Here is a 15,157-nt window from a genome sequence, read left to right as displayed (position 1 = left end):
GTTTGCATCTCGTTGGCGGCTTCTGGCATTCTGGCTGCGCTTCCCAGGACAGCGAGAACCTGACCCCGTGTTCTGCAGTGACTGCTTTGGGTGGGCAGCAAGCTGCGTTAGTCCTCAGGGTATGGCACAAGAGCTGCTCTGGGAGCAGGGCGCAGTGGATGTAAATAGTGCTGCTCTCCTCACGGAAAGAGCAAATTGTTTCCCCCTGCTTGCTGTGTGCCTTTCTGTCTCCTGCTGCCCCGCTCCTCCTCCTCCCTGCTGTTAATTGCTTAGCGATTGCTGATGCAATTAAAACAAGATGTGGCTGCAGCCTCCATGCTCCAGAGCATTCTCCAGCCTCATAGCTCTCTCTTTTTGCCCCTATGCAAAAACACGGTGATGCTCAGGCAGGCACCATGGTATCACCTGCTTGATGAAAGCTACCCCCCAGCCACCGTGCCCACCCCCAGGGTGTCCTGCTGACCCACTGATCCTGGCCGGCACGCCACTTCCCAGCCCCAATCCCCTCTGCAGGCAAGAGCCCCATCCATACAGTGTTACCTGTGTTTCCTGCTGCCTATAGCTGGAACCTTGGTTAGTGGATCCAGCTGCACACGTTTTTGGATGGCTGAAGTTGGCAAGGTGGTGGCACAGGGGTACAGATGCTGCCTCTGTGTTTTCAGGAAGAGTTGGAGATCAGGTGGTTTACTGCAGGGATTTGGAGGAAGAAATATTTATTTTTTCCTCTTCAGGCTGGAGTCAGGAGTCTATCCTCTAAATAATGAGGAATCCTGTGTTCGGGGATCACAGCACCCAGCTGCGACAGTGGCATTCTCAGGAGGGTATCTGCTATCCCAGTTCTCTTGGCTTTGTATTTCTGGTTCCCTCACACCCCCAAGAAACCGGACTTGAAACAAAATCCCAGTTTCAGAGCCAGAGGCTGGGGTGTGAGCTTGTAGGACCCTGAGGACATGGTGCTCTAGGGTCCCTACGTGATAAGGGCAGAAGTGACCAGAAGGATGGCTTGAACAATGTGGGATGCCCAACCTGCAGGCCAGCACTGAACCCGTGGTGTTTTTTGGGCAGGAACTCTCCCTTGAAGCTGAGTGTAGGGCATGGAGAGCCCTGGGGAGTGAAGCAGATGCTTTCTCTAACAGCACTTCTGCTTTATTTTCGGGATGTTTGCTAAAAATTTTGTTCAAGCATAACCCAGGCTGCTGTTTTGCCCTGAGCACTGGGCTTTGTTCCATGGCAAAAACTCGCTCGCTAAAATTTGGTGACTTCTATCTCTGTGTGCCAGCTGAGAACTGCAAGGTCAGAGCGTAGAAACCTTGCTGGGGTTGGAGGAAAGCTCCGGGGCTGGGTGGTGTCTGCGTCCCCCCGCTCCCACCCCTGGGGATTTCTGATCCCTTTGTATCTCAGCTCCAAGCTTGCTGCAGTCCGGAGGAGCTGATGGAGCAGCCAGTCGAGGCTGTGCTTTTCTGCACTGCTTGGATGTGCGGTGGGGTGACCCCGCAGCGGGGAAGGTGTTGGTCCCCTCCCTGATGTGGGGTATGCAGGGTGCCGTCTCCCAGCCTGCCCTGCCGGCACGTACCGTGGGCTTTGGCTGGCTCCTCGCTGCCTCCCCGCCTGCAATCTCCCCATCAGCCGTCAGACAGAGCTGGCTTTGTGACTGCAAACCACGAGCATCTCTCCTGGCAGCTCGAGCAAAACCTACAAAGAAGAGGAGATAAGAGCCAAGCGGGCAGCTTCCTAAACGTGCAGCCTGCGAGGGCTAAGACGTGGAAATCATACCAAAACAGGTCTTTAATATTAAAGAGATGGAAGGAAGATGTCTCCTCTTGCCTGAGGGATAAATAGATCTGAAACTCCTTCTAGACTTCGCTGCTTATCGCATCTGAAATACGTCTCTCTCACCCTAGAATGGAGCCTCTCCAGGAGCCCCGAATACCCGGCTGCACTGAACGTGTGCAGCACTCTTGCTTTCTGCATCTCTGCACCCAGCAAATGGATTTGCTGCGTTTCCCCCTCAATCCCTGACTGGGGCACCCTGGGGCTGAGGCAGGTGAGGGTGCCGGGTGTGCTGAGCCATTCCTGTTCAGCCTCCTGCACCCAGGTCTCGCATCTCAGTACCCAGCTTCTGCGGTCATTCTACATCAAAGCCGTTCCCAGATCCCGAGCTCTGCGTCCTCTGGTTGTCCTATAAACACTGCAGCTTTCCAAAGAGAAGAACTTGGAATGTGCAGGACTTTGTGCTTGAAGGAGCATCATTAATTAATCAAGTGACTTAATTATTAATGCTCCCAGCTTGCACACTGCCCTGTGTGCTGCATGGCCGTGCCATGGTGCAAGCTGCTGAGGGCTGAGCATGGGGATCGGGATTTAGGTAGGAGAACTGGGGGGAAGGATGAAGGAAAGGCGAATCAGGCACGTGGAGCTGTGCCGTTTCCCAGCTGGCAGCTGTGTGGCTCTGCCCGCTCCTGGCACCTTGTGTTGTCGGTAGGTGCTCATCCTGATGGAGGTGGATGGAGAACGAGTGGGTTCTCCCCGTCTCCAGAGGGCGGCGTAGGAGCGGCGTGTCCTCCTGACCTTCCCCGAGGCCACGGAGCTCAGAAGTCTCGTCCAGGAAGGACGGGCCCTGCAGGCGTTCTCAGCCAGTTTGCCCCGGATGCATTGAGGATGTGCAGATTTGGGTTTTGGGGCGGGCTCTGGTATGGCATTCTGAAGCCCTGCGTCCTTCAGCCGGGTTTTACGGTGTCTGTTGTGCTTTCAAGGAGCTGCAGCGTTAAGGTCTTTCAGACTTGCATCCTTCCATCAGAAGATCAGTGTCTGGGATTTCTCCTTCCCTGTTCTTCACACACCTGTCCCCCCCTGCTGCTCTTCGCTGCCCCTCTCCTATAGGAAACACCTTTTTTCTTCTTTTTTGCTTGCATACTTTTTTTTTGCTAGAGCTGCTCTGATAATCCTGTAAATGGCTGGAGCGAGTGACTGGGTGCCAGCATGTCTGTCTTGGGCACTATCCCTGCCTTGACTGAAGGCACAATGATCCCCGGGTGCTGCCAGCGCCGAGATAAGTCCGACTGCTCTCCGGCACGATGTCAGCCAGCACGGAGCAGGGGCACCTGGGGGCTGTGCTGTCAGGCTTGGAGCTGCCCGCAGTTATCCCACCCCAAGGAGATGGCATTCCCAGCACGTGCCGTGGGATGGCGACACGGTCGCCGAGCCAGATGCTGTCAGAGCTCCCCAACACGAGGCTTTTGGCACACCTGTTGGCTTTCATCGCTCAGAATTTCATGCCCGGATGACTTAGATTATTGGGAATGAGTGAGAAAATTCATAACTGCTGGTCCTGGTGCGACTCTGCCCGAAGCAAGGTGCTTTAGAGGTTGCCATCAGTCAGCGCAGCGTTACTGACGTGCTGCCCTCTCCTCCCTTAGCGTCCCCGTGCCGACAATGTGATGGCAGAGCTGCCATTCCCAGGCGCTGCTGCTGCTTGCCAGCCTTGGCTGCATTCCACCTCTGTCCTCGGCGACGGCGGGAGCACGTTCCTCGTGATGGGAAAGCCTCCGCGCGGACACAAAGGGCTTTCAGTAGGGAGCTTGCTGCAGAGGCAGCGGCATGGGAAACATCGTCCTGCCCAGCTCCTGCTGGAGGGCACGCACGCTGCCTCTGCGCCCCACGGCTCATGGCAAGGAGCAGAATTAAATGCCCTTTTGCCACAGTGGGAGCTTAGGCCCTGCATCTCTAATGGCAGCAGCGCCTCGCCCCATAGGGAACGGCACAGCGGTCCCAGGACCCCGCTGCATGTGGGATGGGAGTGCTGCGTGCTGTTATTTCACACAGTGGACCTCAGAGGCCTGCTTCTGACCCACCCCATGCTGGTCCTTGCTGCCCTCAGCCTCCAGCAGGCACGTCCGCTCACCCCAGTGAAGCAGGAGGAGGGAGGGCTGCAGCACCGGGAGATAAGAGGCATGCAGTGAGGGGAATTTGGGGTCCAATCTGCCCCCTTCTTCCTCCAGCTCAGCCGTCTCCCCATGCCTGGCTCCCCATGCCCCTTTTTGCTCCTGAGCTCTTGGTGGGAGCGAGTGAGCCGCCCCTTTTCCTGACGGCTGATAAATGAGGCTGTGTTTGTTCCAGTGCAGGGTGAAATATGAAATCCCATAAAGCCTCCTCGCTTATTAGAGAGATCGCAGCGAGCTGCTTATTATGCACTGTGGCGTAATGCAGATTACAAATGTGACCGAGCAATAATTAGCAGAGCTGGAACTGTAATTAAACGCTCCTGTGCTGCACTGTGGTTTCTGTTGCAAAGTGGAAGGAAGCCGAACAGTTTCAAAACCCACAGGTGCCCTTTCTCTCCCCTGCATGCACAAACAAGCAGCCCAAAGCCAGGCATCCCTCCTGCTCCTTGCTGCGGCTTTCCTTGCAGGGGACTCGCTCAGATTTGGAACACCTGGTGTGTGGGAGCAGTTTGCTTCCATGAGCCCCCCCAGGACCCAGCTGCCTCCTTTGAACGTCTCATCCCTGCAGTCACGGAGATGTGCAGGCTGGGCTTAGGTGGCTGAGCTGTCTGTGGGTGAGGTCCCTATACCCAAAACCTCCCCGCATCCCACAGGACACATGCTGGTGGGGTGCCGGACGCTTTGCTGGATGCTTTGCATTGCTGAGGATTTGGAGAGGCTTTGCAGCTCATGGCAAACATCCTTGCTCGGGTGTATGGGATGCACTGATGTGCAATAGTGTGCGGGGCAGGGAATTGTAAGGTGTGAGCTCCTGGAGCAGGACGTCTCAATGCAGGGCTGGATGTTCCAGAGACCTTCCCCTGATTGAAACCGAAAGCCAGGACAGCACTCGGTGATGATTCTCAGCCTGCTTCTGTTTTGAGGCTGCTCGGTGCCTTATCAAGATCATAAAATGCTGTGTGAGAGGAGACGGGCAGGGGACGAGCAGCCAGCCCCAAAGCACTGCAGATCTCTGTGGCGGTTATGCATGGCGTGTCGGGCTGTTGGCTTTCCAAGCCCAGCTCTGCCTGTGACACGAACGAGGAGGGCGAAATGGTTGGTGTTTGGGATCTCGAGCTGGTACTTGCCTGTAGAAGGGGGATATGGTATGAACGTGTGTGTCTTGGGATGGTCACGGGGTGGATGTGGGAGGAGGAGGATGTTGGCTTTCATGGGACCGCAGAGAGCCGGCTGCTTGTTGGGCCTGTCCTGCCAGTCGAGCAGAAGCCTGTAATTTTTTTCTAATGAGCCATTGGGTCCAAAGCCATCGAGTGCCTGCGTATCAGAGCTGTAGCCAAGAGGCACGCTGACTGGGCCCGATGGCGCCGGCAGGATCGGTCGGGGAAGGAACCTGGCACCCACTTCTGCAGATCTCTCCTGCAGAGGGACCTACCCCGCTCCAAAGCTTGTGAGGGTTACATGGATATGGGCACACCAGGGTGGGAGAGACCAACAAGGTCCTGTCCTCTGCTGGGCGCTGAACCTTCTGGAAGGCGCTTGAGGCTCTCCAGAGCGCGGCTGCCTGTTGGTACTTGTTGTGATCACCGCGTTTCTCCTTCCCCACAGATGGAATCTCCGGTCTCCACGCCCGCCGTGCTGCCCTTGCACCTCCTCGTCCCCGTGGTCAACAACGACATCTCGTCTCCGTGCGAGCAGATCATGGTACGCACCCGCTCCGTTGGCGTGAACACCTGCGACGTGGCGTTGGCCACCGAGCCCGAGTGCCTGGGGCCCTGCGAGCCCGGCACCAGCGTCAACCTGGAGGGCATCGTCTGGCAGGAGACAGAGGATGGTAAGTGGCGGCTTTCCGCTCGCCGGCGCTCGCGTTCGAGGAATTGTGGCAATTCCTTTCTTTCTTCCTCTGTCCCTGCTGCCTTGGCACTTGCAGGGCTTTGTGCCGCGCTTTGGGTGGTCGGGACGGAGGAGCCGCGTGGGAGCAGCTCGTGGGCTGCGCGGCAGAGGGAATGGCAGGCCAAGACTTGCGTCAGCCCGTGCGCTGCGTTAGCCCGTGGCCCAGACAGTGGGCGAAAATCTCAGCTGCCATTTCCCTGCCTTCCTGCAAGAGCTAACTTGCTCCTGGAGGTGCCAGAGGAGAGGCCATGCCAGCCTGAACGGGAACTCGACAGAGTTGACTTCATTTCTGCTTGGCAACCTGCGGGTCTGTCTCAAAAGCGCTCAAACCCTGGGAGGCAGCAGCAATCTCCTGCTGGATTAAAAAACCCCGGCGGAGCTTTCAAAATAGACTCGACGGGAGATCAGGCTCTCGTCTCTCCTGCCAAGCCAATCGAACCTTTTTCCGCTGGAGCTCGTCTCATCTGCGCACAGCTTGCTTTGCTTTCCCAGCCCCTTTGATGGGTTTGAGTTGCTGCTGGGGCTCTGCCAAGTAACACAGGGATGAATAGGTGGCTCAGCGGAGCACAGCGAGCGCTGGAACCCGGCCTTCCCTCCGGCCTCTTTGGGGACATAGGAGGGTTCTGCTTCTGGAGGCCTGAGGTGAACTCCTCGCAGTTGTGTCTGGCTTTGGCTGAGCGCGGGAGCACAGAGGTGGCAGAGGACAGGGCACCCAGAGCTGGATGGGACCTCCCACCCTCCTGTGTTCCCTTCTGCTTGCTGTAGAAAAATCCATCTGAATGGAGGCACCGGGGAGCTGAGCGTGTGCTTTCTGCCACTCCCGAGGCAGGAGGAAGCCACGTGCTGGAAAACCAGGCCCAGGGGACCCTTGCCTTGGCTGGCAGGGACACGGCAATGCGCGGCAATGCTCTGCTTGCCCCAGGGCTGTGCGAGGAAGCCAGCAGGGAGAGCACCACACGGCGGCAGCACCGTCCGAATCTGGGGTCCTGTGTGACTCCATTGCCCCCAGGCTGCAGTCTGTAAAACCCCAGGGCTCAGGTTTTTGTCAAACCCCCGTGGGCGTTTGTGATGAGAGATGGGCCTTCCGCTAATTTTTTCAGGGGTGGGAATCGGGAGAAGAGGTGTGTGCTGCACGTGCAAGGAGAAGCAGACACCCCGGTGTGACAGGAGCCAACAGACCCCTTCCATAGCTGGGAGGGGTCGAAGCACAAGCAGTGATCTCTGCTCGCTCGTGGGATGGGCGAGCCCTGATGGCTGCGTGGGGCTCTGGTCTCTCCAAGGAAGCAGCCCCGCTGCTGCTTTCCCACTTTGCTCCGGCCGAGCTCTGCAGCCTGTCCGCCTGTCTGTCCGCATCACCCCTCCATGTGCAGCTCTGGCTTCAGCCCCTGCCTCAGAGGCGTGCTGCTGTTCCTGCAGCTCGCCTATTTTTAGTCTGCAGTAATTCAATGAACTTGTGCAAAGATCCCTCCCTGCCTGCCTCTGCTGCCTGCCGCTTGGCTCCTGCTGTCAGAAGCGATGGCTTTTATAGCGAGCCCTGTGCTCCTGTCACGCAGAATACAAATCTCACCATTTCCCCCGATTGCTTCCAGTCTGCCACGTCTGTTGGCCCCTGCAGCAGCAGCGTGCCGCCTGCTCGGCTCTGTACACCTGGAAGCTTGGGGTGAAACCAGCCCACTGGTGCCCTGCCTGGTGTCTCACTCCCGGGGGGCAGTGCTGGACTGGGGGTCTTGCTGGAGCGTGGCTGGTCAGTCCCCAGGGGTCCTGGAGCAGAGGGATGTTTGGGTTCATCCCCTTCCAGTGGGTTTGCCTTGCAGCTGAAGATGTGAACCCTTGTTTGGAAGGGCTTGGTTGTGCAGAGGAAGGCAGCATGGCTCCCTTTTTGTAGAAAATGCTGTTAGAGTTGTCCTCGTGGCCAGGAAACAGGGGTGAAGGTGTCATAAAGCCAGGGACCACCAGCAGCCCTGCATCCTGGGAAGGACGAGCGGAGCCAACCCAGCTGTGATGGGAGCGTGGCACTCCCGCGAGTCTCATGATGTTCTCCTGCCTCGACCGACCCGTCCCATGGTCACACCCAGCTTCCTCCTCTGTCCCCAGCAGTGGCCACCGCTTCTCTGTGCTGTCCCACCGCCACAATGGTGACACCTCCATTCCCCTTCACCGAGCCCGTCTTGTGCAGGGAACGTGCTTTGTTAAATGCCTTTCTTGGGAGCAGCTGCCTTGGCAGTTTCCCTAATTCTGTTAGGTGTGATTTCGATCTGCAGGAACTATTAACTGATCTAATTATACCGGAGAGCATCGCTCCACTTGCTGCCTCATTAGCTCCCGGCTCTCCTTCATCCTACTCGCCGGTGTCACCAGCGGGGTGGCACGTCCTTGCTGCACTCACCTGGGGTGGTGACCGGACCTGATCCGCGTTACGGTGCTGTTTGCAGCCCCAGCAAGCCGGTGTTTGGGATTCAACCTCGGAGCATTGAGCAACATGGCACGGCGCAACGGAAACCACCGGGCAAGGCACATCTCCTCTCGGGTGCTGCCATCCTGATGCACCCCAGCTGGGGAAGCAGCAGCCCTGGGAGCGAGTCAGCTGCTCACGCGCCAGCATAGAGGAGAGGGGCTTTATCATGCATAATTTCCTGGTACTCCTGCAGCGCGGCCGCTTCGGATCTAATATTGGCTGGCAGGATGCTTGACAGTGCGGGGAGGCAGGGAGCTGGAGCAGAGCTAATGCACTGCTTATCACTCTCAAAGCACTGTTTATTTCAGCATCTGTCAGCTTTGTATGAAGGCTGTTTTATCAACAGGTGAGCAAAATTCTGCTCCAGACAGGACTGTTGCTGGTGTCGAACTGCCTGAGGCACGTACGTCGCTGCCCTAGGTGATAGCAGCTGGGCTCCTGCCCTAACCACTGTGCCTGGATTAGCGGGCTTGTTTACAAGAAGGCTCTTGAGCTGCAGTCTGCTGTGCCACGCTTTGTGGGAGTGTGCCTGGTGTCGGTTCCTCTGCATCCCAGGAGGATGCATTTAGCGGGAGAATCCCATTCCATGGTTTGTGGCAGTCCGTTCTTCGTGGTGGGAAACGTTCCTGCCTGTTGTTCCATTGCCTTGCAGAGGGCTCCTGCACCTGCAGGTTAACAGCAAGGTAGCAGAGCTCTCCACAGCTGCGCTTTCTAGCTTGGGAACTCCTGGACGGCAGCATCTCCATGGGGCTGGGGACACTCTGTGTGCCATGGAGCTGCTTGTTCAGCCCTTGAACATCAGAAGCAGAAGGAGTTGAAGCTGTCTGTGCCCGTATGGGAGAGCCAGCAGGGCCGGGAGCTGAGCACTGCTCTAATTAGGGAGCTAATGGGCTGGCTGCGCTGGAAATTAAACCTTCCTCGCACGCAAAGCTTCAGCCTGGATCTGTCCCAGCAGACGGATACCCCATTGCGGTGCCCAGCTCCCGTCTCCTCAGCTTGATTTCTGGAGGAAGACAGCCCAACTGCTCCAAAGCGGGGGCTTGGCCAGCAAAGCGCTCTGCACCACCGCGCTCACCTCTTTGTCTGCGCGTGCTCTTGCGGGGTTTCCTCTCATTGCAGCACCTTGCACCCAAACCGCTGCTACCTTCCTCGGGAGCAGCCTGGCAGCATCACTCTCCATTCATCCTCCTCTCTGCACCCTGCTGCAGTGACATCAGCGCGTGGCACTTCCCCATGAATGCAGGTGGGGCTGGAGTGCTCCCTGGCTGCACAGTGCTGCTGCTCCAGCCCTCCCAGGGAGCGCGGAAAGCGCTGTGCTCCACTGCCTGGCACAGAGCTCGTCGCCTCCAAGGGCTTTTCCAGCCAAGGACAAAGGCTAAGGGACTGCTGGGACACCAGTGACACATTGCCCTCCAATGCTGAGCGCAGGGCATCGCTGCCAGCCCTCGCATCCGTGAGCACCCGCAGGGGATGGCGGGTGAAAAAAGCTGCTTAGCATCCATCCCTGTGCTTTAAATTGTCCTGGGTTATTGGCAGTGGATTAGGAGGGGATTTGGGATGATTGGTTGCAGCGGGTTAAATATAGGCTGGAGCATGGCAGAGGGCTTGCTGCTGTGCAGGGAGGAAGGAACAGCCCGCGCCAGCGCTCTGTCTTTCATCTCTCGGGGGCCGTAGCTCTGTGAGCGTCTCTCCATTTCCGATGTTATCCCTCCAAAGCCTGCAGCTGGCTGCTGGCACCTTCTGAGCGAGGCCACGGCCCGAGATTTACAAATGTGCTTCAGGCACAGCTGTTGTGGGCTCCCTGGGCTCCATCCATCTTCCAGGGCTGCGCGGCCGTCTATCTAGCTGCACTTGTCTGCCCTTGTAAATGAGATTTCTATCTCCCAAGTTTTACCTTGCTCAGATAAATGCACTCAGAGCGATGGACTCTGCTCTTGGTCAAATTAGTTATGCAGTAATCAGAGCAGTCCATCGCTGGGAGGAAATACCCACTTGAGTTTCACTCCGCTAATGGCCTCGGATTATGTAGTGCAATCGCTCGCTTATGGAAGCACTTGCAGCTTGCAGAAGGTGCTAGCATCGGGTGGGCTCGCCGGCTGGGAGCAGGCTGGGCCTTCCCTGCTTGCAGCAATGGAGAGAGCCTTGAGATACTGCAGAAGACCCCAAGAAAGAAGCACAGGCACCAAGCAGAGCAGCAGATGAAGCTTTCCCCAAAGAAAATCCCAGCCCCCATCACCACCCCGAGCCTGTATGGCGGGGATGCCGGGCTCAGCTTGCCACCTAGTGGCAGTCACGTCCCCTCCATGAGGACATGGCGTTTGCAACCAGAGCTGGGGCTCTGTGATGCTTGCTCCGTGCAGGTCACTTTCCCCACCGTGGGCTCTCGAGATGCACTGGGAGCCCTCTGTCCACCCCAGAGCATGAGGTATATATCCCCCTCCCCCTGATGCTCAGTTCCCAGGGAAAGGAGAAGGGAGACCCACCCGTGTGACCCTGTCCCCTTGCCTTGCAGGTATGCTGGTGGTCAATGTGACCTGGAGGAACAAGACGTACGTGGGGACGCTGCTGGACTGCACGCAGCACGACTGGGCACCGCCCCGGTAAGCGCGGGGCTGGGCTGGGCACCACTGGGGATCCCGGCCCCCCTCACCCAGGCACAGGGCTCAAACCCGCCCGTGGAAGCACGGTGAGGCCGTCACACCATAACCCCCCCGTCCTCCTCTCTGCAGGTTCTGCGACTCTCCCACCAGCGACCTGGAGATGCGCAACGGCCGGGGCCGAGGCAAACGCATGCGTCCCAACAGCAACACGCCCGTGAACGAGACCGCCGCTGCCTCGGACAGCAAAGGGACCAGCAACAGCAGCAAGACCCGGGCGGGAGCCAACAGCAAAGGGCGTCGCGGGAGCCAGAACTCCTCAGACCACCGCACGCCGCCCAGTGGCACGGTGGAAGACGTGAAGGCCAGTCCCTCGTCCGTCACCAAGCGGAAGAGCAAACCCCTCTCCGACATGGAGCTCAACTCCAGCTCGGAGGACTCCAAGGGCAGCAAACGCATCCGCACGAACTCGATGGGCTCGGCAGCTGTGCCCCCCACTGCGGTCAAGGTGGAGCCAGCTGTCCTCGACCGCAACTGCCCCTCTCCCATCCTCATCGACTGCCCCCACCCCAACTGCAACAAGAAGTACAAGCACATCAACGGGCTGAAGTACCACCAGGCCCACGCACACACGGACGATGACAGCAAGCTGGAGGCTGACGTGGACAGTGAGTACGGCGAGGAGCCCTCCCTGCATGCCGACGTTGGGAGCTGCAATGGTGCTGCTGTGTCACAGAAGGGCTCGCTCTCGCCAGCACGCTCGGCCACCCCCAAGGTCCGCTTGATGGAGCCCCACAGTCCCTCCCCATCCAGTAAGTTCAGCGCCAAGGTCCCCTGCAAGAAGAAGCTAGCGGGGGAAGGAGACACTGACCCCGGTGCCCTGTCCAATGACGGCTCCGAGGATGGTCCCTCGGTGGCCGATGAGACGAGCAACGACGGCTTTGACTCGCTGGAGAAGAGGTGCATGGATAAAGAGAAGTCCAAGAAGGCATCTGGTGCTAAGCAGGAGAAGATGCCTTCCAAAAGCTTGAAGTCTGCCAGACCCATTGCCCCTGCCATTCCCCCACAGCCGATTTACACCTTCCAGACAGCCACCCTCACTGCAGCCAGCCCCGGGTCCTCCACGGGCCTCACTACCACCGTGGTCCAGACCATGCCCAGCAGCCCCCAGCTCAAACCCATCCAGCCCAAACCTACGGTGATGGGTGAGCCCTTTGCAGTCAACCCTGCCCTCACCCCTTCCAAGGAGAAGAAGAAGAAGGACAAGAAGAAGAAGGAGCCCAAGGAGGTAGAAAACCCTCTGACTCCTGGCAAGGTGTGCAGGGCAGAGGAAGGTAAGAGCCCGTTCCGGGGGGAAACGAGCGACCTCGGGACGAAAAGTGAGGGGCTACTGAATGGCTCCTCTGACCCGCACCAGAGCCGGCTTGCCAGCATCAAGGCGGAGGCGGATAAAATCTACAGCTTCACTGACAACGCTCCAAGCCCCTCCATCGGTGGTGCCAGCAGGCTGGAGAATGCCAACCCTGCCCAACCCATGACCCCGCTGCACGTCGTCACCCAGAATGGGGCGGAGGCGAGCTCGGTGAAAACCAACAGCCCGGCCTACTCGGACATCTCTGATGCTGGGGAGGATGGCGAGGGCAAGCTGGAGAGCGTGAAGGCAAAGGACCCAGAGCAGCTTGTCAAGGATGGAGCCAAAAAAGCTCTTTTCCCCCCACAACCACAGAGCAAAGAGTCTCCCTATTACCAAGGCTTTGAAACGTACTATTCCCCTGGCTACCCTCAGGCAAGCCCGGGGCCCTTGAACCCCAGCAGCCAGGCTGCGGCCGAGACACAAGCCTTGAAGCTGAAGAAGGATGAGGAGCAGGAGAACCCGGAGGTGAAGGTGAAAAGCGAGGGCGTTGAAGAGAAGAAGGCCGAGCTGGGCAGCTCCAGCCAGCAGCCCTCCGTCATCCAGCAGCGTCCCAACATGTACATGCAGTCCCTCTACTACAACCAGTACGCCTACGTGCCACCCTATGGCTACAACGAGCAGGGCTACCACGCTCACCTGCTGAGCACCAACCCTGCCTATCGGCAGCAGTATGAGGAGCAGCAGAAGCAGAGGCAGAGCCTGGAGCAGCAGCAGCAGAGGGGGCTGGAGAAGAAGGCAGAGCTTGGCCTGAAGGAAAGGGAAGCGGCTCTCAAGGAGGAGTGGAAGCAAAAGCCGCCCATGCCCCCAACACTCACCAAGGCCCCCAGCCTCACCGACCTCGTCAAGTCGGGGCTGAGCAAGGCCAAGGAGCAGGGAGGTGCCGACATGGCCAAATCCGTCATCATCCCCAAGCTGGAGGACTCGTCCAAGCTGTCGGGCAGCCAGGTGGCCGAGGGGCTGAAGGTGAAGCTGAGCGAGGCCGGCCACCTCAGCAAGGAGACCGCGGAGATGAAGGGTGGCTCCGAGTGCGGCCGGCAAGCAGAGGTGGACCCCGTGCTCTGGTACAGACAGGTAATGTCTGCCCACTGCCCGCTCAGCGGGCTTTCCCCATGGGTTTTCCAGTTCTGTCACTGCAGAAAACGCGCGTTGTCCTCTGATCTAGGGCTTGTTCCCATCGTGAAGGGACTCCATGATTTTCCATGTTGTCTGTGGGGCCACCGAGGGGAACATGGAGAGCCTGGGGAAGGGGCGAGGGCTGTGCTGCTCTCTTCCAGTCCCCAGTGGTTTGGGGACACACGGGGCTGGGGGAAGGCAGCTGCCCTGACATTGGTGTGGTTCCCACAGGAAGCAGAGCCCCGGATGTGGACCTATGTTTACCCAGCGAAATACTCGGACATCAAGACGGAGGATGAGCGGTGGAAGGAGGAGCGGGACAGAAAGTTGAAGGAAGAAAGAAATCGAAGCAAAGAAGTGGTGTCCAAGGAGGACGGGAAGGAGAGCACCAGCTCCGAGTGCAAACTGACCCCCACTGAGGAGGCTCGCATGGTGGGGAAGGACCCCAGGCCCAGTGTCCACGTCCCCGTGTCCTCCCCCCTCACGCAGCACCAGTCCTACATCCCCTACATGCACGGCTACTCCTACAGCCAGTCATACGACCCCAACCACCCCAGCTACCGGGCCATGCCCACCGTCATGATGCAGAACTACCCAGGTAGGGAGCCATAGCCATCTCAGAGGCAGCTGTGCCTGTGTCCTGGCCCAGTCCCACGGTGATGTTGGTGGCCATACTCCAGGAGCTAGCGGGTGGGCACAGGGGAGCGGCAGCTGGGGTCTCGGTGCTGCTCTGCTGGGCCGTTCACCGGAACGTGGCCACAGCTTGGTGCAGAGCAGCACACCTCCCCTCCCTGTGCCCTGACGCTGCCTTTTCCCTGCAGGCTCGTACCTTCCCTCCAGCTATTCCTTCTCGCCCTACGGGAGCAAGACGTCTGGGAGCGATGACAGCGACAAGTCCCGCGCCAGCCCCAGTGTCGGCTGTAAGTCCAGCTCTGAGTCCAAGGCCCTGGACATCCTGCAGCAGCACGCCAGCCACTACAAGAGCAAATCGCCCACGGTGAGGGTCAGCAGCTTTGCCCAGCTTGCAGAGCTTCAGGAAGGTGCCTGCAGCCCGGAGCAGCTCCTGCTGTAGGAGGTCTGGGGCTGTAGGGTAATCCCACAACGCAGCTCTGTTTGGGGTGGATGAACCAAACCTTCATTCAGGGCTGCTCCAGGGAGGCACTCAGCCCTGCAGCCGGCGGGCAGAAGGGCGGGATGCAAGGGCTGTTTGCATCTCGCAGCAGTGTAGGGCTGCCAGGCAGCTCCTCTCTGAGTGGGAAATGGGGGGCTCTGAGGCAGCCCTTGCTCTGGGGCAGGGAGGAGCTGCTGGGCTGGGACCTGCTGATGGCGCTCACCAGCCTTCCCCTCTCTCTGCTCAGCGCCCTGGGCACCCCGTGGGCCCGTCCCCATGGGGGACGCTGTGCCATCGGGGCAGCCCTGGTAGAGGGGAGCCCTGTGTGCTGCAGTGCCCCCGTCCCTCAGCGCCCGCTGCTTTCTCCCCCGCAGATAAGCGAGAAGACAGCTCAGGAGAGGGACCGCGGCGGCTGCGGGGTGGTGGGGGGCAGCGGGAGCTGCAGCAGCATTGGGGGAGCCAGCGGCGGGGAGAGGAGCGCAGAGCGACCCCGGACCTCACCATCTCAGCGCCTGCTCTCCACACACCACCACCACCACCACCTCGGGTACTCGCTGCTGCCGGCGCAGTACAACCTGCCCTATGCAACAGGTGAGAGCCCCACGGGCCCCCGGGGGGTGCTGGGCAACGTGAACC

General features: G+C 59.0%; 1 protein-coding gene across 3 annotated transcripts in view; it reads left to right on the top strand.

Annotated features, from left to right (window-relative positions):
- ZNF609 (zinc finger protein 609) overlaps positions 1–15,157 on the top strand; it is a 35,692-nt gene that overhangs the window by 19,022 nt on the left and 1,513 nt on the right. For all 3 annotated transcript variants that reach the window (XM_021407322.1, XM_021407321.1, XM_021407323.1), the window contains 6 exons: positions 5,547–5,772; positions 10,799–10,886; positions 11,016–13,368; positions 13,642–14,008; positions 14,232–14,407; positions 14,896–15,112. In XM_021407322.1, coding sequence (XP_021262997.1) covers positions 5,547–5,772; positions 10,799–10,886; positions 11,016–13,368; positions 13,642–14,008; positions 14,232–14,407; positions 14,896–15,112 — 3,427 coding nt within the window. The remainder of the gene's footprint in view (positions 1–5,546; positions 5,773–10,798; positions 10,887–11,015; positions 13,369–13,641; positions 14,009–14,231; positions 14,408–14,895; positions 15,113–15,157) is intronic.

The sequence above is a fragment of the Numida meleagris genome, chromosome 9, assembly GCF_002078875.1.
Source record: "Numida meleagris isolate 19003 breed g44 Domestic line chromosome 9, NumMel1.0, whole genome shotgun sequence".
Lineage (NCBI taxonomy): Eukaryota > Metazoa > Chordata > Aves > Galliformes > Numididae > Numida > Numida meleagris.
This window is presented reverse-complemented; position numbering and strand designations above follow the sequence as displayed.